The following is a 27,074-nucleotide window of genomic DNA, read 5'->3' on the forward strand; positions in this document are numbered from 1 at the left end:
CATATAAAGTATATCTTTTATTAAAAAATTTAAAAGGCACACAAAATTGTTCCATATATTCTTATTTAGAAAACCAATGTGAGTTTATGTAAATGAAAAGCAGGCACAGATTTCCAGACAGCAGTTATGACTCCTTGGAGAGGGAGTAGGGGATGGAAGAGTGTGGCTAAGCTCTATCTCCATTTTTTTTAAAAAAATGAAGCAGATGGAAATCTGGAAAAATATTAATAATAATTAAATAAGCTGATGAAGCCTAGGAAAAATATTATTTTCACTTCTTAATTAAAAATAAATATAAGCATATACAAGCTTTGAAATTCCCAATTCCCTGAACTAGACTAAGCAGATGATATGTAAAACATGACTGGAAAAATATGCACACATGCACATGCACATATGTGCATATATGCACACACATGTACACCTATATATGTATAGGTTCAAACTAAACAGTAAGTTTTATTATTTTTAATCTAAAAATAGTATTGGCTTGATCCTAAACTCCTTTGGTTCTGAGGGTTGTAACATAGCTCTTGCCCTCTTCTGTGACTCAGTTATGGGCCAAATCTACAGAAGATGGAGATGAAGTGGCTGGGGCACATAGAGGAGGGCAGAGGACTGCCTTGGTGCGGGGGCTGTTTCAGTGTGGGGCTGGAGAGATGTGACCTGAAGCCTTTCCTAAAAGCCGTGGGAAGTCCAAGAAAGCCTGATGAGAAAGAGCAGAGCTGGGGTCAGGGGCTGGATGAAGTCCTTGAGGACTGGATAGGGACTGGTGTTCTCTGGATTTCTACACAATGGGAAACCCACCAGGGCTAACTGACCTCACACCAGAGGTGGAAGATTTCATCAACTAAAACAAACTTTTCAAAGACAATTTTCATCAAGTTTGTGAGTGCATGGCATATAAATTCACTGAATTTTCACTAAGCAAATATGGGTTTTAGGTAGCCTAAGCATCCAGTTAGAAAAATGATGTGCTTGCACGTATGTGGTGATAATTAATCTTCATTGTCAAGTTGACAGGATTTGGAATCTACTGGGACACACATGCCTGGCTGATTTTAAGATAGTGTCTCTTGAGAGATTCAACTACATGTTGTAGACCTATTCTGAAGGTGGGCAGCACTGTCTTATTGACTAGAATTGCAGACTGAATAAATGGAGAAAAGGGGGAAGAGAGATGCATACCAACGTCCATCTCTCTCTACTTCATGACTGCGGACCCAGTGTGACCATCCCCCCACATTCCTGCTGCCTTGCCTTCTGGCCATTGTAGACTGTAGCTTTTCTTAAAGTGTGATCCAAAATCAATCTTTTTCTTCAGTTGTATCTATCAAGCACTCTGTCACATCAATGAAAAATATATTATTACAGATATGCCAGAAAGTCCCACGGGGGGCAAGTTAATCCTCAAAAATATCATAGTTTAGTTTTAAACACCTGGACTGTCCACTTCTTATGTCCACTCCAGCTGACTTATTAATAATTGTTGGCTATATTTGTTTCCATTTTGCTACATTTCACTTTTTTAGATGAAGTGACCCTATCTTCAGTGGTTGGCTTTCTGAGCACAGCGTGACAGAGACTGTTATTAGGAAAAGATCAAATCATAGTACAAAAGGCAGGTACTTCTACCTAGAGGACAGCCTCAGAAAAATGAACTGGAGTCTTTCTTGACTTCGAATCTGAAAGGGGAGAACATTTGCTTGGCTCTCATATAGGTTCCTCTAGAATGCATGTGTTGATTTAATCTCAGAATCACTTGCCCCTCATTTGAGTACAGCACACATATGACAGGTCTCCTTAGTGTCCAGCATGGCAGTCTCCACACCTGATTCTATTTGACCATGCAAGAACCTGACCTGTACCAGGCAACTACTTTTCCAATAATCAGAGAGGAGGACACCTAAGCGGAGGTTGACAAGAGTTACTCTTCGTTTTCAGTTTTGTTTCTCTGGGTTCCTCTCACATCAGAAAAGCTATATTTTCTTCTTTTCCTTTTAAATATTTCGAGCCTCTTTTTGAACCATTGTTTTTCTCCTTTCCCTCAGAAGAGCTCCTATTTTACTCCATCCTCTCATGCAGCACTGACAGGACTTGCTTTCCTCAGTGAAGTATAACTCCCAGGGGTCCGCATATCAGATGATTTGTCAGAAGTCTGTCTCCCACAATGCTATAGAAACAGCAACCTTGACGAGTCTAAGAGAACTGCGTGGCCTCTCTGGTCAGGAGAAGCTGTTAATGTTTGCTGTCCAGGAGTTCTTCCCACTTTCAAGGTTCGCATTGTCAACAAATTTGGGGGTGGTTACTTAAAAACTGCACATAGAATGGATTTGAGGCAGAAAATGCCACCACATACATCTCAGGAGATGGCAGAAGCTACTCCCCTAGGTGAGAGACAGGATTACCTGGCCCATTACAAAGAGGTTGGAGTATCATATTACACGGCAGCATGGAAATCCTTATGACTTGCTGAGATGACCGGCAGACAGACATTACTGGTTCATCAGTTTCCTCATGCCATGGGAGGCTTTTTGATCTCTTGAGAAGCTCAGCTCAACAGTCTTATCTTCTAAGTTGAGGAAGAAAGTGTTGGGGAAATGTAAATCCCATCTCCTACTTTTTCAGATTCAGACCCCGAGTTCCAGGAGGAGGAAAAATGGCTCAAGGTCAGTGAATTAGTGGTTATATTGAGACAACTTGACCCCTTTTAGTGCCTATGTAGGTCTCTGTCCACACACTGCACCCTGCCTGGCTGTGCATCTGATGCAGACCTCGCCTTCTAAACCTTGGGCTTGTGTCTTTCCATAGGACAGAAGGAGAAGTACACTAACTCACATGCTTAGTTTGAGTTGTCCTGATATTTTCTTTGTCCCATGTTTGGACAGATGAAGTACTGTATGGTAGACAGCATTTTCATAAAGGTTAAGAGTAGCTATTCAGTCTGAGCTACTATATAGGAAGACGGACAGCACGTTATCAAGAGGGAAAGTGTTTGTATCCACATACTGGAAATTATCCACCCGGACAGATATGGTAGAGTTGACCTGTAGGTAATGCAGCAAGAACTGAGAGAGATTATGGTAGATGTTCTTGCCTTGAACTCCAGACTCACACACTGTTACCAGTGCCTGCTTTTTGATTTTGGAATTGATGACGAGCTGCAGTGTCAGGTCCATGGAATGATTTGAGCACTGCACGAGAAATTGCAGTTGACAAATGATGAAGTACCAGCCTGGGAATTGGACCACCAGGTTCCCATCCTGGTATACGAGTCCGTGGATGGTACCGTCTTGGTTCCATGATAGTTTGGCACTGTTGAGATGTTTCGACACTGGAAAGATAGAATTATTACTCATATGTTAGGTACATGTTGGAAACCTCTTTTGCAAGGTTCCCACTCAGCATCTCTGTTTTCTAGATGGGTGCCTATCATCCCAAATATTTAAACATCTTCTGAAGTACTCTTTCTAGAATATTCTCCCATAGCTGATTTTACTTAGGAAGTCACAGGAAGAAAACCATGCTCTCTTTTGTTCAATGCTCAAAGTACAGGGTTGGATCACACACAACACTGCATTGGAAAACAAAAAACCTCATAGAAGAGTTTTCTAATGGAGGGCAGCTCCTGCAGATGACTTTCTTTTAATTATGATCATATGATATTTCATATCATATGATAGTTGTTAATATTTTCTTTTTACCTTTGTTCAGTGTGTAAGTGTGTGTGTATATGTTTTTGTGTTAGACTCAGGCATGTGTGCAGGTGGAGGTGCAGGTGTCTGTGTACATGTGTGTGTTTAGCCCAGAAGACAACCTTGGGTATCAGTCTTTACACAGTACCAGTATGGACAGTATTGCTTTACCATCTGTCTTGTTTCTGTTTTTTAAAACAAAGGTTTATTATTATTTCTGTGTATTTGTCTCTATGAGTATATGCAATGTGAATGTGTTTTGTGTCTACAGAGGCCAGGAGAGGGCATCAGATACCCTGGAGATGGAACTACAGGCAGTACATACATGTTGTGAATGTTGGGAAACAAATTTGGGTCTTTCTGGAAGAGAAAGTGCTCTTAACTGCTGAGCCATTTCTCCAGTTCCATAACTTTGTTTTTGATACAGGGATTTTCACCATCCAGACTCTTGCCCAGTAGGCTAAGCTGGTCAGCCAGCGTGCTCCAGGGATTCCTTTGCCTTTGCCATGGTAGTACTGGGACCATGTTTGGATTTTAAAAAGCAGAGTCCTGGACTCCAGCTCAGATCTTCATGCTTAAAATTCAATCACTTGACTGCCAACACCATTTCCCTAGCTCCTCGATCTTTTAGACCACACCCACCTAGGCTGTATTTTGCACAAGGTCTATGCTGTTGTGTTATTTCTCGGTGAATGGTCATTTCATATTTTGATAGGCATTGCAGCTGCTGTCAGAGCTGTGACATTTAATACTGTTCAATTTCAGTATTGAGTTTTTCAAGAGACTCTATTAACTTTCGAATTTAAGATAAAATAAAAGTATGTTGTGCGCATGCATAAAAATCAACAATGAAACTTATTATCACAGGCAATTAATATGTGCTGATAAAAAACAAGATATACCCTTTAATATGGGCTGAAGATTTGAATGTCTCCTTTCTTTAAAGGGCAATCAAACATCCTTGCATGGGCCCCTCATGCACACAGCAAGGGACCCAGCATGTAGGATTATAGAAAAGCAGAGAATTAACAGCCTCTAAGCAAAACTGTTTGTGTGAAAGCCAAGTCTCCAAGTCCTAACAAAAAAAAAAAGCACTGACTGGTAAAGGTGCTTCAGAATTAGGAGGCTGGCATGCTGGTTTTAATTGATTCAATGCTTTCTCTTCAATCCTTGTTGCAATTCAATGGAAAGGCAAGGACTAATGTAACTGCAAAATGGGATTTTTTTTTTTAAATGAGCAAAATGGCTATTGGGAGAATCTTGGCCATCTCTTCCGTGGCTCATTCTTTCACGTTCTAAGTGCCTCTTACTGTTTCACTTACAAAAGACTCTTACCTGAAGCACACTGCAATATGCAAACAGGCCCTGTGCCAAGGAGCTCATTAAGCTGTCAATCTGGGGACCAGGCGATTTTGTAGTTCCCCTGTGAATAACTTCATAGGGGCAGAGAGGAAGCCGTTCTTTCTTTGCATTAGGAAAAAGATTGCATTTGGCACAAACTAGTAAGCTAGTGCGTGGTCGTGGTCGTGGTCGTGGGGGTAGTGGAAGAAGGAGAATGTGATGTAGTCAAGGGATAAAAGTGTCTTCAAAGGACAGATAGGAAACCTAAAGGAGTGAATGAAGTGGTTCCCATCTGCTGAGGGAGCAGTTAAACACCTGCCCATCTGTCCAATATGGCCCCTAACGTAGCTCCCTCAATACTCTTGGTTTTTATTTTTTAACTGTGCCGTTTCTAACCAAACTCTTTTTCCCCCATCAAATGGGGGCTGAGAGAAGAGCCTTGTAGATTTGGAGAAAAGTACTCTCATCTTCTTATTCTAAGACATTGAAATTCAATTTATAAAAAGTATGATATAGGCTAAGAACATATTTACATGTCACTTTCAGCCAGAGGAGTCTAGCTGGGACCTCTGGATTAGAAGTTGGCATAAGACATCTCTAGCTTTGGCTACTGACCTTGGAGGTAGGCCCATGACTTCTTGGATGGAGTCCTTTTCAGGGTACATAAGAGGTCCTCTGAGCAATTTCCTAAAACAAGATCAGATGTGAGTTGTCTCTGGGGACTGCAGACAACCACATCTTTTTCTGTGACCCACTGAGATGAAATTGACTAGTCTGTTCCTATTCCTGAGGTTAAATTAAACACACACACACACACACACACACACACACACACCACTAACAACACCAACACCAACAATAACAACAATCCCCAAACTTGTTCTCATTTTGCTGTTAAGTAGCCTAGGATTTTCACAGTTCTAAGGTTTTCTTCTGCTTGGACTGTTACAGAATACAGTAGAAGTTAGCCAGATGTGATCTAGTTCCAATAGCATGCTGGGCACCATTCTTGACAGTTCTCATGAAAGGTGTTATTGAACGCCTCCAATAGGTTGAATGAGACCTATATTCTTCAGCCTGAACACCAGTCTCTCCAACAGCAACACTGATGCAGGTTTTGCTACCCAGCATCCTCAACTCTGCTTTTACCAGCATCAGCTAATCTGATTCTCAGACTAACCCAGGGCCAACTTTTATGCTTGAAGACACTCAAGGACATACTCAGGGTTAAGTGTCCATGTAGAAATATGAGGATTCCCTATATCTGCCTCACCTAGACAGCAAAGATAGAAACATCCCCTTCGATTTTAAGAGGACAAAACACTAATGACATCTTAGTAGGAAGCCTCCCTTCTGGAGCTTCTTAATAGAGACAAACACACTATTTGTGTCATTATAGCATTAGAGAATAAAAATATTTTTAATATCACCACTGATGATGATAGCTCTTTCTTATTATAACAAGCTCTTTTGTATGCAAAGGACCAAATTATACATTTCTTGCAGTGACTCATGAATTCAATGTATTTGGAGCAAATCTCCTTGTCATTGGGCCGTGGTTCCCCTATCTGGAGAACTGGAAGCTCTCCAAAATGACATTGATATATTTTGATGATGTCACCACAGATGGTCACTCAGTCCATCCTTCAGAGACTAACAGCTCTAAGCTCATGTAAGAGGAGCCATGCCCTGCCTACTGTCTCTGAACAGTATGTCCTGAGCTCCCAGTCACTTTCTTTATCCCATTGCTCAGATTCCAGAAAGTCCCTGGGGACTGCGAACGGCTAAAAGCTAAGCGAAGGGTTCCCTCTGCTGTCTGAGCAAGCTCACTACTAGAGGAACCCCCAGCAGAAGCAGGGCTATTCATCTCTAGCTGCCCTAGCTGCACAAAGGGTTTCTGGCCCATCAAAGACTGAAGGCCAGCTTCTACTCTCTAGATCTTATCCCATAATTATCACCTAAGCAGAGTTTGTGAGGCTTGCTGCTACCCTGCACATACTCATAGGGTGTGCAATCAGACCTCTGATCCTGAAGTGTAATAGTCTAAGGAACCGTGACTCTTGTTCAGCCTCATCTTTAAGACTAGGACATCAACCAGAAGAAACCAGAGAGATGCAAATCTGACCTACTCTTTGCTGGGAATCACTTTCTGCTTTATGTTCCCTACAGATCCTACGGGCTTTTGACTTCTCCCAATCTCTCTAGTCTTAGCCCATACCTTCCCTCATCTCATTTTATTCTGGGTCTTAATAGTACTCAATGTCACCACCACCACTGCCATCTTAACTAATGTTGACTATTTCTGTGACATTGTGCTGAGTGTGCTACAGCCATGATTTCATTTTTCCATTATTTACAACCATCCCATAAGAGATTTAATTTTTACAACCATCCCATGAGAGACAGTTTACAGTTATCTCTGTTATATATCCTAGAAACCGTAGGTTTTCAAAGTTTAACTGGGGAACAAAGATGGAGCAGAGACTGAAGGAATGGCCGAGAAATAACTGCTCAACTTGAGACCTATTCCTTGTGCAAACGCTAATCCCTGACACTATTGGTGATATCTTGTGCTTGCAGACAGGAGCCTGGCATAACTGTCCTCTGAGATGCTCTACCCAGCTGCTCACTGAAACAGATGAAGAGACCCACTGTCAAACATTAGACTGAGGCCAGGGACCCTTATGGAAGAGTTGGGGAAAGGTTAAAGGCCCTAAAGGGGATAGGAACTCCCCAGAAAGACCAACAGTGTCAACTAACCTGGACCCCTGGGAGCTCTTACAGACTGAGCCACCATCAAAGAGCATACATGGGCTGGACAGAGACCTCCAGCACATATGTATAAGAGGACTGCTTTATCCAGCCTCAGTGGGAGAGCATGTGCTTAATCCTGCAAAGATTTGGTGCTCCAGGGTGACAGGGAATACTGGGGACGGCATCCTTGTAGAAGCAGAGGGCGGTATGGGAAGAGGAACTCTGTGAGGGGTGCAGGAAGGAGGCAGCATTTGGGATGTAAATACATAAATGGAAAGGTTAACTGGATTGTTTTTAGCCACATGTCTAGTTGCTGGTAGAGTGGGGATTAAAACTCAGTCAGTGTGACTCTAATGCCCAAACTGATTTATCCCCCAACTCTACTCAAATTTGGAGGCTTGTAGTTCCAGTTCACAGCCATATGAATGTGCTTCCACCCAAACACCTCTGGTTCCTGCCACATGATATCCCCTACCTCTATCAAGCCAGTTGTCCTTTGAAACACATCCTGGCACAGACTACTGTTTAGTCTCTTCTACTGATCATCCAAGAAGATGCATTTGCGGAATGGAGTCAACTAGTCCATCTCTCCTATTTCCTTCTGTTGTTCTGGCCAACCCAGTACTAAGGGCATCAGTGTAGTGAGTAGTGTGCTCGGCTTGCTTTTTCCCCCTGACAGGAAGAACATTGGCCTTACTCTCACAGATTCTGTCAAATTAGTTAGGAAAATAGGATTCATGCCCTTGACCAAAGCCAGGCTGTCACAACAAAGACAGGCTCTATCTCTCTGGTCCAAAGGTCCCTCTGTATCAGATGGCTTGTGGTGATAACTGCAAGAGCTGAGCATCTACAAACAGATGGTGGCAGAGGTACAAGCCCAGGCTTGTCTCTCCCACATGCAGGCATTTTTTTCTTCTGTTTTTCCCCTTTGGTCTTCATGTGTATAGTGGGGTGACCTCAGTTGTAATTCTGAGAAAGCCAATAATGGAAAAAGTCTATCTTATTTTGAAGCATTTGCATTTCCTGAAGTCAAATGGCAGGCATACTTTAGTTTTTCTTAAAGAATTGATTAGATGGTTTCGTGCTAAAGAAGAAGCACGGACTTCTTCTAAGAATGGCATTGTTGGAGATGGTTCAAGGAGGAGCTGGTTAGTGAGAGAGTGACACTGTCGAACTTGAAGAAGACCCTGGAGGAGGCACCCTCTCTGTTACTTCACATTTGGAGGTGTCAGCAGAAGCAGCGTGAAGGATGCTCGGTAGGGTTGAAAAATCAAGAGTCTCAGTGGTGTTTGAAGGCTTAAAAAGCTCTCAGCTAACAAATAGCACCACTCTGACCTCCCTTCCTCCCACATGGTACCAGGGCAGACCTACAAAATGTCCTAAGTTAGAACTCAAGTCACAGAGATGGCAGCTTGGCTATTTGGCCGGTCAAGTTGTTCAAGGAGTGGGTTGGCCACTTTGAAAATCTCAGGACTCTTGCTAAGACCTAGACAATATTGTGTGGAGTGTCAATCATGTACCTCAAGTCTCTTCAGCTTGAGGACCCATGATAAGATAGTCTATTGTGGATATGAAGACCTGTGTAGGGGACCCCTAACAGTAGGGATCCTGCCATAGCCCCAGAGCTTTGTGGACTGAGCATCCAGACTGTAGACTGTATCTCTGCTCTCTGTCTCCCCAGTGACTGAGTCTGGAGGGGCTTAGTATGAGAGATGGAATATGAAAACTCTCTGAAGATGGAGGCTAAGTTGATGTTTGGATGTTGGGATTCTGTAATATTCCCTTTCAGATCTTAGCGTTCCTCTTTAGATGGAGAATGTTGTTGATTGAGATGTAGCAATGCCTTTCTAGATCATTCTAGAACAGCGAGGGTTAAATGGAGGAGAAATGAGTCTGTAGCCATTTCTCACAATGAATCTGAAACCTCAAGACACAGCTGGAGGGTATCCCTGAGAAGGCAGCCCCAGTGAGCCTTCCTGATCCTCTAGTCTGGGAGAAAGTCAGAGTCAAGTCACATGTCGGGAAATTGGGATTTTGAGTCAGATGATTTGTGAGCCAAATCCTAGTCAACTTCTTCAGAACCTCCTATAAGGACCAGGCAGATGGTGCTTCTCAGAGAGCATGTGGTTCTCGTGAAGGTGTTGGACCCGTCATTTCCCTTTTCAGTGAAGTACGCACAATCCACACCGATGTGTAGCTAATGTGACATAACTCAAAATTACAGACGTCAAGTAACTAGTACAACACATGGCTGGTCGTGATTCTGAAAATGTGAGGTCGCTTTTCTTCTTGTCTCCTTTTCTTGCTTTCTTGGCACAGCTCTGAGATGCCACGCAGAGAAGATTGGATAATGAGATGCTCATTAAAACGAAACACTGTATTACCTGTCAGAATAGACTTTCTCACTTCTCTACACAATTGTTTGAGTCTCTCTGATTTTTTGGGGGGTGGGCGTGGAGACATCTTGGAAATATTTTTATCTTTGAAGAAACAGAGAGCTCTTTAGTTTCTCTTCCCTTGGAGAACACTCAGGAAAATCCCAACAGCGCCATCTAGAGGAATCTTCATTCCTGGCAGCATTTGGGCTCAATGTGAACTCTTATCCTGGTGGGCATTGTGCAAAGGATCAGTTCACAGACATTCCTTCAAATCTAACTATTTCCTTGATGCTACCAGACCAAGGTCATTTCTGATAATAGACAGAAATCTCAAGAGAAGTCATATGTAGAAGGGAGACTCTGGATTCACAACAGTCCTTGAAAAAAAAAATCCCTGATGGATAGCATGCTTACTGTTGAACCCAGAGAAAGCAATGAATAAAAATGGGTTGAAATCAAATTAGGTTTCACATCAATACTATGAAGACTCTTGGGAGCTGTAAGTCCATCAAGTGCTGACCTGTTGTGTTATGTAAGGTAAACACATCTGGCTCTAGGGCACTTCATTGTAGTTAATGCATACTAAAGGCTGATTGATGGACCTGGCAGTGTTGGGGGCGGGGTGCGGTTTAAGAAACATCTTAAAATCCTTCTAACATTCTAAATGGCCTTTACTATGCCATGGCCTATTTGCAATGTGGAAATACAGAAATACTCTCTGGCTGCTAGGTTTTGGCTGAGACACATGTGAGTTCAAATCTCACCCTGGCTACTTACTGGTTATATGGTTTAGCACCAGTACGTGAGAGCCTATGAGCTGTTCTTTCTTCCTCAAAGTGAAAAATAATGTACACCTCCACAGCTTGTGAGAGGATTAAGTGGAATAATATGCAACACTGAGCCTACTGTATACCACACAAACAATATCAAATAGTTGTCTGGTCTGGGGCCTGGGCTAATTGGCTGGCAGAGAACCAAGACCAGAGATGTTGTGTCTGGGACTTGAACAGAATATAAAAAGGAACCAGTTTGAGGTCTAGTACTATCTACCCTTCTCCCCTTCCTCCTCTGTCCCTCTCCTCCTTCTTCCTCCTTCCTCCTCCTTCCTCCATTCTCTTAAAGTGCTAGGATGGTAGGGACGTTGGTATATTCTCTGGAGCTAGAGCCTGCGTGTTGTATCTGGCAATTCTAGCATCAAATCAAAACGTCTTCATCTTTGTGTTCTCTGCTATTCCCTATACCTCACATCTTCTCCTGCCTTCTCATTCTTTGGGGGGGGGGTGGGGTGAAAATTGAGAGTGGTGGCTTTAGAACGCTAGCTAGCCTATCCAGGACTCCATTCCACTTCAGTCTGAAGGGCTCACTTCCTGGGCATTTTTCAACAGTGAGATCCCTGATTCCTGTTAGCTCTACCCCGAGCAAAAGAATGTAGGTTTAAGAGTGGGTTTTATTGAGTGTGTTCAGATTGATTGGAGGAACAAATAGGTTCCTTGTGGCAAGTGAAGTAAGTGACTGTCTGAAAAGCAATTTATCCCCATGGGAAAGCATCATATGATGCTGAAAAAGGGGAAGAAGAAAAATGGAAACCAGGAGTAACAAATTGGAGACTTGGGCATTCTGGATCCAGCTCCATCCCTCTCACAGAGTGGGACTCTGCCAGCCAGTGTTTATTCTCCTGAGGGAAGGGGTTGTGAGGACAAGAAGGCTGTCACTCCTTGTGCCATATCTTTGCCATCAGTGTGATTTCTATATGGCGCATGGCCATAGACCATTTGGGTCAGTGAAAAACCGGAGAGAAATTAGTCTCCCTGGCTGTTCAGTTTTCTCATCCTCAGTATTTCTTTATTATATAGCCTACCTCATTTCATGTCTTTTGATGCCCTTTTTCTCCTCTTAGCTTTGGAGGGTATGAATTTGGAGGGTATTTAGGACATACATCCAGGACCTCTGGGTACCACGGGCCACGTAACATTTACAGGAAAGAAACAAAATAAAACAAAACAAAACCCAACTTTCTAATGACAGGATATGGAATCACTCCAGGTTACATGATCCCCTCAAGCTAGTGCCAAAGCACCAGTAGCCCTCTGTTCCAGAACTTAGTGATAGAGTATGCTAGACTTTGAGAAGTTTCTAGTGGCTGGAATAGCTTCAGTTTTTACAAGACAGAGCCCTCCTAGAAGTCTTCACCACATACTGGGAGACCCTGTACTGTACCATACGTCCATGAGAGTATTTCTATAAGTCTTGCATCCTTTCATGGATACTGCTATACAAAGATTCGAGGATTTGTTGGGTGTGGGGCTGGAAATCAGGGGAGCTGGTCTAGAGCAAGAGTGAGGTTGAATTTTGTCCAAACCCTGAAAATCTTGTCCTGAGAGTGGCAGGAGTAGGACTGCTTCCTCCTTGCTCTGGGGCTGCATGTCCAGGCACATGTAAGCGTTACCACCCCCACCTCCACCACCCTTGAGGGAGTCACAAAGCCTGGTGTCCAGATTATAGGTTAAACTTCATCTCACCATATAAGGACATGTCCTACAAGCACCTGGAATTCCTCTTTATGCAAAGGAAGCATTCCGCAGCACCTCAACCCCAGCCAAAGATGTACACTCGTCCCTTCAAGCCCCTACCCATTCCTCAAGGGTTATATAGCCCTTGATTTTCCTCAATAAAGGGAGCCACTACACTTAGAACTGTCTCCACAGAAGGCTGTTTCTCCTAAACTCACTTAGACCGAGATCCTGCCTAACCTACCAGCCCTGGCTAAGTTTCACTCCTACCAGAGCAGCTCCACGTGCAATGGTGCCTGGTGAGGTCTGGAGGGGGAAAAGTAGACTCGGGGCACCAGTTGGAACTCCTAGGAAATCCAGGGAAGAGGGGCTGTAATCTGGGATTTGGACAAATGAACCCAGAGCATGAGTAACATTAGAGAGTCAAAGTTCAGTGGCAGCAAAACATTAGAGTAAGAAATGACGAGAGGATGCAGGAGCCTTGGCTCCAAGCTGCATGTGGAGGAGGTAGATCGTTCCATAGAAGATGGGAGAATAAAATGGACCAGGTGGATAATGCTCTGAGGTCCAGCCAAGTGGGAAAATGAAGGTATAATTTGGTTTCATTTCATGTTCCTGTGGCTCCCTGCAGGAGGCATGTTACCTCTCTCTGCTAGAAGAGAGAGTAAAACCCAGCAGGAAGCAGACTGGACAGGCTTGCCTCCCAGCCTTCCCACTTGTCCATGGATCCCACCGAATGGCTAACAAGTCTCAAGGACAGTGGAGTGAGTGCAAGTTGGCAGTTGACAGGCCTATTCAGGCCAGGAATGACAGGTTTGTGACAGGTTTGTGTTAGGGCTCATTGCTAACATGGGTGTGGTTTGCTGTGGTTTCCCTGTAGCTAAGGATATCCTGTGCTGGGCTACTACCTCGGCATGTGTGCAGAGCCCTGCATCCCAGGCTCTGGTCAGTGCTGACTTCCTGGTTACAACAGCTGTCATGGCACAGGGCTCCCATCCTGGTGGCTTCTGCCCTTGTGACAAACCTCATGCCCCTCACCCCCACCCAGGGCTTTCTCCCAGGAATTTCTGGAAAGTAGGTTTGCCCTACCTGGGATGTCTTGCAACAGTTTTCTTGCTTTCCCTGCCTGCTTCTTTCCTTTTCCAAAAGGACAATTCGTTTCTTGTGTTGACTTAGGATTAGTTTGCGGCTTCAGAATTTCTTCAGACTATTGTCAGGCTATTTCTTTCTGTCTTTATATAGAGAACAAGAGAACTCTACTCTCAGGAAGTGTCAAAGAACTCTGCTGTAGATAGATGATAGATGATAGATAGATGATAGACAGATAGATAGATGATAGATAGATGATAGATAGATAGATGATAGATAGATAGATGATAGATAGATAGATGATAGATAGATGATAGATAGATAGATAGATGATAGATAGATAGATAGATAGATGATAGATAGATAGATGATAGATAGATAGATGATAGATAGATGATAGATAGATAGATAGATAGATGATAGATAGATAGATGATAGATAGATAGATGATAGATAGATAGATGATAGATGATAGATAGATAGATGATAGATAGATAGATGATAGATAGATGATAGATAGATAGATGATAGATAGATGATAGATAGATAGATGATAGATAGATAGATAGATAGATAGATGATAGATAGATGATAGATAGATGATAGATAGATAGATGATAGATAGATGATAGATAGATAGATGATAGATAGATAGATGATAGATAGATGATAGATAGATAGATAGATAGATGATAGATAGATAGATAGATAGATGATAGATAGATAGATAGATGATAGATAGATGATAGATAGATGATAGATAGATAGATGATAGATAGATAGATAGATGATAGATAGATGATAGATAGATAGATGATAGATAGATAGATGATAGATAGATAGATAGATAGATGATAGATAGATAGATAGATAGATGATAGATAGATAGATAGATAGATAGATGATAGATAGATAGATAGATAGATAGATAGATAGACAGATTGTGTGTGTGTGTGTGTACATGTATTTATACGTGTTCATGTGTATTTATGTGTGTAGAAGTCAGAGGTCAACATAGGGTGTCTTCCTCAATTGCTTGCTATATTTCTTAACCTGTTTTTGTTTTTGTTTTTGTTTTTGTTGTTGTTGTTGTTGTTGTTGTTGTTGTTATTTGGTCTTTCCTTTTTCCTCAGAGCTGAGGACTGAATCCAGGGCCTTGTACGTCCTAGGCAAGCATTGTACCACTGAGCTAAATCCCCAACCTCCACTATCTTCTTTCCTAAGACAAGGTTTCTTACTGAACCCAGAGTCTTCCAGTTTGGTTAGGCTGCCTGGCCACTGAGAGCCAGAGTTCTTTCTGTTTCTGTGTTCTCAATGCTTGTATTATTGGTATACCAGCTGCTCCTGATTTTTTTGTGTGGGTGATGGGGATCTGACTCAGGCTCTTATGCTGCACAGGAAGCATTCGCCTACTTACAAGCTTGTGAAAGAAGCACTCTTTCTAGCCCCAACTCTAACTCATTTAGTATGTTTAGTCCAGTGTGATTGGAGAGGAGAAATCTTCCTAAAGAGACCTACCCTGCTGGTGTGGGGGACCAGGTTTTGGCCTCAGATGTTATTTTTCTCCCTCGCTCTATTGCAGAGCCCCCAGTTTGTGGAGTGAAGGCAAGTATAGATGTGCGATAGAAGTCAGAGTCAGGCCATGCACAAGGTGTTGGCTCCTTGAAGCTCAAGTAGGGGTGGCAGAGTAAACCTTGGAGTCTCATATTTGCACTACTGTTGTCTCCTGTAGAGCCCCTAGCAAGTCCCTCTGACTCTTGGATCTCAGAAACTTACGGGCAAACGGAATGTTAATGGCAACATCCCCCATCCCTTCACCCCTGTACTGCTAACTCTCAGGGCTGGTCCTCAGACCAACCCAAAGGAAGTAGGACCAAATTTAATATTTGCAGTGAGGAGTATTATCAGCATCGGCAAATAGAATCTGGTTGTAGAAACCCTGAATTAAAAACAGAGGTTATTTTGTTGTTGTTGTTGTTGTTGTTGTTGTTGTTGTTGTTGTTGTTGTTGTTAGTTCTTGTTCTGATATTCCTAGTCAAGGGCCAGGTGAGGAGATGACTGGTAAATGGTCAAATCCATAATTCCCCAAATTGGGGATTTCATGAACTAAAGAAGTTTTTCCCTTAAATGAAAAACTGGGAAGTAACTTGGAGAGTTTATTTTATTTTGCCTCTTATGATCATTAAAACAGAATAAATGACATCTGTATCAATTTCTTCCTGTGATGGGAGGGGCTAACACCAAACCACAGGAGGATGCACTTTCCTGGAGTGTTTTCACCTTAAGTGTAACTGACTGGCTGGCAAAAGGACAACTTTGTCCTTTATTTTTTATTCCATGTAATCTGGGGCTAACTGTAACCCATTGGTTAGAGCTTTATGCTTGGTGAACTTTGATTGGAGTGCTCTACAACCAAAAAAGAACAGCTAGTTGGTATGGCTAGGGTCCTGATACCTAATCAAGGCTATCTTCACTATAGACATTTTGTCCATGGGAGGTGGTTACTGCCCCTTGCCAAATGAAAACTTCCAATCTTACTCAGAAAACTCTAAGTGGAGGTGGTGGCAGGACAATGGAAGCAGAGATGGAGGAATTATGTTTAATCAGGTGGACTGTTCCTTGCAGAGCTCCACAGGAACATACACAACAAGTTAGCAAGGATGTCTAACTCCAAAGCCCATACTGCCTGTACCAGACAAGTCTGCTATTCCAGTCTATGGGCCAAGTCCAAGCACTAATTATTCTGTAAATAATGTCTAGGGGTATGTAGTCATGCCCATAGATTCGTGTGTTTTCAGGCTCTCCTAATTATGGTAACTGCATGACTGATTTCAGCCAAGGCACCCAAAGCCTAGAATATTTACTACCCAAATCCTTGCAGACAGTGTCTGTGACCTACACTTTTACTTGTTCTTTTATTGCATAACTGGTTATCTACACAAGTGAGGAAATAAGACCAAATACTAGGCTCTAAGTGGTTTTGGCCAATAATGAGATTATTCATTAATCTTAAAAGATTCAGAAGGCTGCTGTCCACCTAGGGCTCCTTGCCCGAACATTCTAAGTCTTCAGTAGGATGCCCTGAAGGAAAGAAGCTACAAATGTGTTGCTGCTGTGAGGAGCTGCGTCAGTTTTTCTATGTCCTCTGAACCCAAAGAGGCCCAGCACCTCTACCCTAGTGTCCATGAAGGTCGATCTACCCATTTCATCTTCTTTCCTTTCCTCATCTACTTCTGTGGTTAGGCAGCTGTACTTGGTACCTGGACTCTGAAAATTGTGAGTGGAGCTAAGGTGGGGATTGATATTTTGAATAGAATACACTGAGTCAGGGTCAAGGACCTTTTGGTTTAGCCTGTATGATCAAAGCAAGACACTTTGTCTCTCTGTCTGATTTTTTCTTCTTTGAGCCATGAAAAAAACTAGTCAGATGACCTTGGGTTTGATCTTCAACGTTAATTGAACTCTGCATATATCCCCTTAGGAACTAGTAGGGGAAATAAGTTAAAGCTCCTGTGACTGGTAATGTAGAGGGAAGAAGTCTGTTTTCATAGACCTTAAACTTCATTAGGTATTTTGGCTAGTTGACCAGTTATTTGACCATTGGTTTATGCTGGGTGTCATGCCACACAGTTATGACCTGGCCCTGATTAGCTCATCTAGAACCACAATGATCGTGTTTAATGAATGTGTAACAGAGTCTTCTGTGTGGAAAATGGTATCAAGATTCATAGGCAAATTTGTTCAGGTTAGGGCTTCTGGCTCAAAATTCAAGGCTATCGAGGTCCACAGCTTGGCTACGGCAATGGTATTGTTAGTGAGAGTGTGACAGGCAGGAGGGAGGTTTGTGTGCATTAGCACAATGATCAGGGGTTACCAGATGAGCCAGAAGCATCAGCTTGTCTCATTCAGCCCCAGCTTCCCTCTGCCCCACTCTGGAAAGAGTGACAGCATTTCTGTTTGATAAATAGGCATCACACACTGTGGTGTCATCTGCATGATTCACTACACAGTCATTCCTAAAGCTGAGCTCTTACCTCCTTTAAGGGGGACCGACTCAGTTGTTTTTGGAGTGGAGTCCTGAAAGGGAATAGAAAAAAGGGCAGAGTGAGGGCACCACTGAGGTACAACAACTTATCTTCCTTTTCACCTTGGGAGTCCTCAGAGCACTGTGCAATTTAGAACCCACCCACCCTTAGACCCTTAAAGCTTGAATATTCATTCATTAATCGATGATAGTGTACTTCCTATCCATGCCAGCTTACCTGTCTACCAGAAACATGAGATAGGTGTCACCATCCACATCTCACAAACAAGAAACAAGACGACATGACTTGTCCACGGATACACAACAAGCTCGTGTAGCTCGCAACCACGGCTGGAGCTTCCGCATTCCAGTCAAGAGCTTTCTTACTCTCCACACATAGTATTTTTTTCCCCTCTTAAGTTGACATATGAGCGAATGAAGTGAATAAATATACACACTCCCTTCTTTACACATTCGGTTCATCTAAAAGTGTTGTATACATACCTGGAAGACATCCTTCTACCTTGCTTGTGGTTGGAAACTGTGAATTGTTTTATTAGTGTTTATATTCCAAACATTATATTGTATCATAGGTAAACAGGCCTCTGACCTCATGGATTTATCATAAGCTTATAGCCAGATATAATTTGCAAATATTCATAAATATGTAGCACAAAGGTGTATTTGTTTAGTCACATGATATTCCATAAGATTTATATAATAATTATAAATGTCTACATAGACTTTTAAGTAAATGAGTAAGAGATTGATAGAAGCATTGTCTGCTAAAGAGGAAACTGTGCTGGGAGTCAGAGGGGATTAAAGAGAAAAGTAGTTAGTGTGTTCTGTCAAGGTGGCCATAGAGATGGAGGGGCACTGGTTTCCAAAAGATTCCTCAGAGACTAGCTTTCCACTGTCCCTTATTTCACACATCAGCTTAGAGAGGCATGTAAGTGGCCTTCCACAAGGAGTAGAATGCCACATTTGCCTTTTAGCCTGTATAAGTCACAGTCACCTCTGGTACACTTAGTTGAGATAAATATAAACACTAGAAGTGGGTGAATATTTTCATGGGAAAAGTAGTTTCCTAATGTCTACCAAGGCTGAAAGTTGGCAACCAACCATATCTGACTTTTTAGTGTTCTGTGCAAGAGCTGATGACTATCTGGAGGTATCATTTTAAGTTATTTTCTCAAGAGCTCTGTCATTCTCCTTCTGTGGACATTGTTATCTGTGGAATAGGTATTTTTTTGTAACCCAAGAGGTGGCATTCAGGAATACAGCTCTGAAGGCCCTGAGAATACAAGCTTTGATGTCATACTAATATGAAGAAAGTCTATGTTTGGGTCTCAGTTTTTAGGGTTTCCCCTAAAAAACTGAGAAATTAATTTGGAAGATACTTTCCCCTCTGCTTGTTTTCCCACTGTGTTGCCTTATTTCCTGAATATTCTAAACGTGTGTAACGGTGCTTTACATCTATGATTGCATGATTACCCATATGATTCTTAGGAAAACCTGACATCACAAAATTCCCCTTTATGTTGCTTCTGTGAGACAACAGCCAGCACTTCAAGAACGTATTAAGCAGCTGTCTTAATGCCAAGCATGACTTTCGATTAGCATGATGCACAAACACACCAAGAAAGGCATTCCCATTTAGATGAATTCTAACTGGATTGAATGTACCAAGAGACCCATATCTACTCAAACATCAGAGTGACTAGCAGAAGAGCAACACCAGTGAAGCCATCCCAGTGGCAGAAATGCTAGAGAATTACTCATTCAGCCTTGGATCATCTATGGTGTGCATTGTGTCACTCATTAAAAGATATGCAGTAGACCTGGTCCGTTAAAACAGCCATTTAAAGACCACAAATAAATATGCAATCAGAAGAGTGAGTATAGCATACACCATGAAAGAATCACAGTGCTTAAAGAAAGAATTTCTGAAGCTTTAATGCTGAGGGTCTCAGGCTGCAGCAGGTTTGGGTAGAGCTTGGGTTGCCATTATCTCTCACAGGTTCTGGCTTCCAGAAAACCTTTGACCATTAAGGATAGAAGAGGTATCTATCCTTATCTGGGAGGACAACTTAAGTATATGTAATGGGGTGGGGTCATAGAAGGGAAAGCCTTGGTTTTGCCTGTCAACTGAGAGTTCTATCTCTCCAGTGCCAAAAGCACTGGCAGTAGATCCAGCAGCTTCACCTTTTATGTACAGTCCAGGGTATTCAGGATAGAAGTCTGACTGTTCCTATGTTGAAGAACGCAAAGTCTTATAGACCATCCATCAAGTTGATGGTTTTGTAAGGAAGGATGCCAAGACACTAGAGTCTAGGGCCAATTCTCGACTAAAATTCTTCAGTGAACTTTCCACTTGGCCAAGGACAGAGCAGTTCATTGTCAAACAGCCCTTGAATTTGAGAATGGAGAAGCAAGTCCTAAGGACATGATGACTGCTTGCATTTATGAGACATGATGATGACGGTTAGAATTTGTCAGATTGTTTTGACCCGAGGCACTATACTGAGTGCTGTGTGTAAACTGTTTTAATAAACCTTGCTGGGGGAATTTGAGACCTTGGCTGGGCAAAATGAGAACTATCCTGTTCAATGACTTGGCTTTGAGTAAGGTAGGACACAGGCTTGACCTAGATGCAAACAAATGGCTTCCCTCAGGCTGTCATATCATCTCCATAGTAGCTCTGGAAAAACAATCACCATGGTTACCAAACCCTGCTTCATTTCCTCAAGTATACTTTCTCTTTCTTTCAGTCTCTATGGACATCTGATGAGCATTCCAACAGTACTGGAGTTCTTTCTGTGTAATGAAAAGAATGGCCGTGTGTGGTCTGTTTTTCTCCAGGTTAAATGACCCCCAACCCAATCATTAGCCTAGAACTGTATTTTTCTCTCCCTTAATTACTACGAGTAGAGCTCTGGCCAACAATTCCTACTCTGGGCTGTTGCAGTCATAATTAGATATGGCATGTAAATGACATACCCTTGTTTGAAAATAGTAGCTATTTGACAGGGACTGCTTTGGGTCCTATAACGTGTTTAGTTTGTCATAATTCCCCAAAAGGTTTGTTTGCTTTCAAAGCAATGGTGCGGAGGTTACGGAACAAGTGTGTGTAAGTTCCCGTATTTGCTTTTCAGACCAAGTCCTCTTTTACTAACAACTAAAGTGTGGAACATCTATGGAGAATTCGTATCTGTTCTTAGAAGATGGCTCATGGCACATGGAGATCTCTATTATCTTTAAGCTAAGATGATTAAACACTTAATTCAAGGTACCCTGGGCCTTACTGCATTGGTCTTTAAATGGGCTTCAAGAATTAAGAGTTGTCTAAAACACAGAGAAATAATTTAATCATTACAAAAGATCCCAGAGATAAGAAAGTTGGCCATACTGTCTGTGAAGGCCAATGACTCCGTAGCATTGTCTCTCTAGATTAAAGTAAACAAAACAGCAGTATGTTCTCTCAAGACACAAATAGAAGAGGGAATGGCAGTCATATGAGACCCCCAGGCAAAGTATTTTTATTAGGAACTCCTGGTTTGGCAGGTCTGGGATTTGGAGCACACTGGTGTAAACAGTGTTGCTTCTCTCACTTGGAAAAAAATATATATGTCAGTCTTCTGGTCATGTCATCATGTCTGGTTCACCAACTATTCTTTGACTAGCACTGGCTTCAAGACATAATGCAATAGGCAAAAAGGTCTTATAGTCTTGGAAGGTCGCTGCAGGAAGCTCTTGTCAGATGTGAGATTAAGAACTCTTCCTGCTCTAAAGATGGACTTGGTACTTTGTCTTCTGGACCTCCTTTATCAATGAATGTTGTCATCTAGTCTCACTTCCTGATATGTCTTGGTCTGCTCTGGTATATGACCCTAGACTCCCAAATAATGATTTAAAAAACACAGCCACAGAAGACATGGGGAAATGAAACACGGACTGTATGTGATTGTATGTTATTAGGCAATATTGTTGAGTTACTGTGAACTCTTGGCTATAGTAACAGTGTTGTGCTGGATAGAGATGGACAGAGCATGGATGAGTGAAGCCTACATACAACTTGCCTTTATATTGCCTTTAATTTTTTATTGCCTTAATTTTTCTATTGCCTAACATTGCCTTTACACAGAGGCAGCATGAATGTGAAGGATACTTGACCAATTTAGAGGAAGGTTATATGGGCTTTATCATAATAGTTTTTAAAAAATTAAAAGTCAGTTTCTAGATTTCCTCAGATTCGGCTTACATTCTAGTTACTCCCCCAAACCCTTCCTACCCTAACCAGAGGTGGCTCATTCTCCTATCATCCTGAAGCTCAGTTTCATGGGCTTTCTCAAGTTGGGAGAGTTCCCAGAATGGGTCCCACACAATGCATGTGAGTCTTTCCTTCAAAGCCCTGCAGAGTGCTTGCTCCTTAGTAAAAAAATCTCAGTTCTTTGGGAAAACGTAATTCATTAGATTAATTAATTGAACAAATTATTAAATATAATGAACTCCAGATGCAGGGAGTCCCTTAAGAAGAGGACAGTGACCCAGGCTCCTCCTAAACAGCTTCGATCCTATACTATCCTTACCAGCAGCTACCGACTATCCATACCAGCAGACAGAGAAAGGTAGGCTCTGTTTTCTCTTTCTAGAAATGGTATACAATATTTGAAAATCAAGCAAGCTGAGACCTTGCTATACCACTGTGGGCTGTGTTTGTGTCCATTCCTAGGCCTCGGTAAGCCCAGCCTCCTTGTTTAGGAAGCCAAGACATGACTATGGTTGAGGGCCCAGAGCCTTCCTTATAATACAAACACTTCTCTGTGAACACAGTGCCTGGGAAACCAGGGGCATCATGGATTCTCCTTTCCCAGGGTGGAATAAGAGAAGCTCTATTATATTTTTTCCTTTCACTTTGCTCTCCATGCAGACTGTTCATCATTACAGTCTTTCCAAAGCTATGGGGAAAGTGTGTACGTGCTTGAGTTACTCAACCTTTCTTTCTTCCCATAGTGACCTGAAGAGCTGTACCATCTCTTTGGAGGCTGATAGACAGCATTCATTCAAGTGAAATGATGCACATTCTATTCCCATTTCTAGGGCTTCAAATGCACATACCTATTTGTAAACATGCACAAAGGGTAAAACGTCCTAGAGAGAAATATAACAGGGCTCCTACAAGGCACAGGTAAATCATAAGGCATCGGCACAAAAGAATCAGACAGGACTCTACAGTGGCACAAAGCAGAGTTCTACGGACAGAGAAGGAAGGGTCTCTATGCTACAGCACTATTAAGGTGGACATAATAGTGAAATCTGGGCACTATGGATTTGTAGACACTCAGATTTATATAAGAACACACAGGAATCAGTTCACCGTGACCTTCTCAGCAAATTCAGGCTGTTGCTGGGAGGACAAGACATGAAGTCCCCTTATTTGTTGGTTTGTTTTGCCAAACAATGTAAACATATTTCATACTAAATATTGTTGCTTTAAATGTAAACAAAAATATTTTATCTCAGAAGGCTTTAAAGACATCACTAGAGAGCTATATAAATAATTCAAGGGCGGGGGGATTTGGCTCAAGATTTTGGTTAGGGTTATTTATGAGTGCCTGTAACAGTAAATGATACCTCAGTTTCCCTTTTGTCTCCACTATGGAGTTTTCACTTTGGAGTTATTTGTTCCTCTAGCCGGTCTCAAGGATCCTGGCTGACTTTCCTCACATGGTTAACTGTTCCTTCTCTTATCTCTTTTCTCATCTCTGTGGTTTTCCAGTGGGGACTTTTATTCTCATCTCTTCCATTTCTTGAAAAATTATTCCTATTTCTCACTAGGACCAGATACTGTAGTTTCCAGTGGTGTTTTTCTGCAGTCTGCTGGGGAAACACTTCTTCACAGTGGTCTCAAGGTGGTCCTACATCGGGCAGTAGAGTAAATCTCACAGTTCCCAGTGGTACACAGAGGATGCCATGTTTTCATTGCCCTTTCCAGTGTTAAACTAAGATGTGAGTCTGAGCTCCTCAGACCTTTCCTTTGGGTTCTTTGACAGATTCCCACCGAACCTCTTCAGTTGCTAAGTTCACCTGTTGTAGCAGTCCCTATCTCTCTTCCTACAGGATGTACTCTGGATAACCCAGGCCCAGGGGACTCACATCTCCCCAGTTCTTGACACAGTTAATGCCTGATAATGTACTAGAAAAGATGTGAAAAGCATTAGATTCTTAATAGCATAGCTATTAAAATGGAAAGCCCTAGCTGGAGAGCAAGTATCGGACACATAAGAAATCACAGCTCAGAGACAGACTGTGCACCATTCTATACCCAGGCACTGAGGTAAGCCAGATCAATAGATACAAGAGGACAAATCTCTGAGAGAATGGGTGCTAACGTTCTCCATGTTTCTGCCACCATCAGGGCAAGCGAAGGCGAAGGGAACAGCCTTCTCACAGAGTATCCAAGAGCCACTAAGCACCCCCTCCACTGTACAACTTGCTCAGGGTGCTTGACCTCAAGCCCTGTCCCCTGCCTGCACCTCATTTTCTGCATCTGCAGAAACAGGGCAGAAGCCTGTCCAGGTTTCCCGGGAGGAATCATTTCAACAACGGATTTGAATTGGTTCTACACGGTGCCATCATCAACCCTCCCCATCTTGGCTTCTCTCTCACACCCAACAGTTCTGCCTGTGTCCTTCAACTGACAAGGCCACTCCAATCTTCCTTATCTGGCCATTGCTGCAAAACAGCACATTTCTGGTGCATGGCAAAATCACAGTGACAGAGAAAAGTAGAGAAAAGGTGCCCAAAGTTTTGCCTAAGAGTCATTCGCAGCAGATGCAAATCATCCATTGAATGGTGAGTCCCAAGAGCTCTGAAGGCCAAGTGTGAATAACTTCCTTCACCACTCCCCAGGAGGAAGAGGCTTCAAAGCTTTATTTAAATGTCAATACTTGATGATACTTGTAAGACCCTAGCTTTCTCTCAGCAACTAGTAAGCTGCAGAGCCTGTGGTCTAAGGCAACTGAAAGAAAGCCAAGAAAGAAGAAGAAGAAAAAAAAACCCTGAGTGATAATAATATGGCTTGTGAGAATTATGAAACAAAAGTAGGCCTGTTCACACTTGGGCAGGGTGTTGGGTGCGTTTCATACGTTTATCCAAATCACCATGCCTGGATCTCTCCCTGAGCCTGTGAGTCACGCGAGCTGACCATACAGTGCTTTCCAGACAGCGTGTGAGAGTTCTCTCTCAAGGATTGCTTTCCTAAACTACAGTTTGGCTTTCTCCTGTAACCCTTCCATCTTAACCCCTTTTCACACAAAGTCACTCGCCCCAGACGGTGTGGCCTCCCATGTCAGGTGTGCATCTCAGAGGGTAGAGCTGACAAAAACATTGCTACTTTTTCAACACCCTGAGCTCTTCAAAGTCAGTGGCTTGTGAGGAAGCTTTCGATTTCTTTTGTGGGTTTTAACCTTGAAATACCAGAGCTGGGAAGCCTTGGCTTCTCTTGCGCTCTCTCTCTCTCTCTCTCTCTCTCTCTCTCTCTCTCTCTCTCTCTCTTTCTCTCTTTCTTTCAAATATCACGGTTTTTAAAAAAGTAGTTCCTCACTAAAAACAAGCCAACAAACAACAACAAACAAGCAAGCAAACAAACAAACAACAACAACAGACTTGTTAATAGAGAGGCCTCAGAAACCCTGGGAGTGGGGATGGAGGACATAACCTTAGAATTAGGCTGAGTGCCTTCCCGAGCTGATGACTACATGTACTTATTCTAGCAGGGCTCCCTATGTCTTCTTCCCTCCATACCGTGAGGCTGCGACCCATCTGGGCTTAAATCTTAATTTCTCGAGATCAGTAGTTCCTCACTTCTCTTTTGGCTCAAGTACATCTGGAAAATTTTGAGCTCATGTCCATTTATAGTACTCTTTAAAAAATTCTAAATTAGTACACAAAGTTCATTCTTATTTCTCCTCTCCCCGTTTCTCTGATATAATATCTCTATATATTCATAGTTTTACTTATTTTCATTTTTTAAATGGTTTTTGCTCCCAGTTAACTTATTCATTAGCTCCCAGAGCTGTTCCTCTAGAGGATGTAAATTATAAATAAGAAAAGGAAAGCAGAGAAAAGATGTTTACTCACCTTTTTCTGGACTACCAGGACCAGAATGATTGCCAGTGCCACGACAAGGCACACCAGTGCGATGGTGCTGAGGTAGAAGTAGCTGCGGGTTCTCCAGGGCCTCGTGCTTCTCCAGAGGCTGTCTGCCGAGCCGGGCGGCACCTGCATGGCTGGGTCAGGGGAAGGGGCCCCACGGCTGCGTGCTTGTTGCAGCCCTGGCTCCATGCTTTATATAGTCTGTCCCACATCACACCTTATCTCTCCTCATCTGATTCGATTCTGCACCCAGCTCTGTTCCAAGAAGGATTTTCCCCTGCATCCTGGATCATGTGACTTGGAAAAAAGCCTTCACCAGTTGCCGGATGGAGAAACTCTTCTCTGGGGGCGTGAGGCGAAGGGTGGCTGCAAGGGTGGGGGAGAGGTTCATTTTTCATCGTCCGGGATTAATTTGAGTGCAGAGAAATTGTAGCAAGAGACGAAGGTTGATGTCAGAGGGTGGTAGGAAGGAGACAGTTCCGCATGTGTGTACACCAACCACTTCTGTTTCCTTTAGCTTCAGCCACAGAACGCCTTCCCGCGGGGACCCTGCACACTGCATGATCCGTGCTGGTGGCGCAGAAAGCTTCCAGATTAGTCTCTTTGCTGGGTTCCCGGAGAGAGCAGTCGTTTTTTCAGCCGCACAAAGACTGTTGGGGTTGTCAGACAATCACAGCCTGCTCTAAACTGGAAATACACCCATTCTTGGGCAAGAAGAGCCTACTATGTGGGCATTTACTTACCTGGAGACAAGGTTGTGGCACTAGGAAATTTGAGGACAGTTTCAAAGACATGGTGAGAGAACTGGAATTTGGAAATAATTTACTTCTGAACTAAAGCTCCTAAATCACTTACAGTGTGATTTCAGGGGCTGTTAGATTGGCTGAAGAGACTGTCTTGTCATAAAGTTCATACCAGGGGAAGAAATTAGTGAGGGGGTGAGGGAGGGGAGGCCGAGTGCTGAGGAAGGTTCGTGTGAAGTGTCTGTATGGTGTGTGTGGGTGCAAATAGTGCTCCAGGTATTTGTGATGAAACCAACATTCAGGCTCAGGTACAGTCTTGGGAACTTGGCCTAGAGGCTGACTTTACACTCATCACAAGCCTCAGAGGCAAGTAATATTTCTCC

The 27,074-nt window shown here is 42.7% G+C and overlaps 1 protein-coding gene across 1 annotated transcript; it reads right to left on the reverse strand.

Annotated features, from left to right (window-relative positions):
• Tnfsf8 (TNF superfamily member 8) lies at positions 1-26,423 on the reverse strand. Its single transcript, NM_001319033.2, has 4 exons — positions 25,934-26,423; positions 17,802-17,844; positions 5,652-5,723; positions 1-3,334 (listed from the first exon to the last, which is right to left on the reverse strand). Exons 1-4 carry the CDS (start codon positions 26,135-26,137, stop codon positions 2,940-2,942), a joined length of 714 nt encoding a protein of 237 aa, NP_001305962.1. The 5' UTR covers positions 26,138-26,423; the 3' UTR covers positions 1-2,939.
• Positions 26,424-27,074: the final 651 nt, after the last annotated feature.

This window comes from Rattus norvegicus, chromosome 5 (genome assembly GCF_036323735.1).
Source record: "Rattus norvegicus strain BN/NHsdMcwi chromosome 5, GRCr8, whole genome shotgun sequence".
Lineage (NCBI taxonomy): Eukaryota > Metazoa > Chordata > Mammalia > Rodentia > Muridae > Rattus > Rattus norvegicus.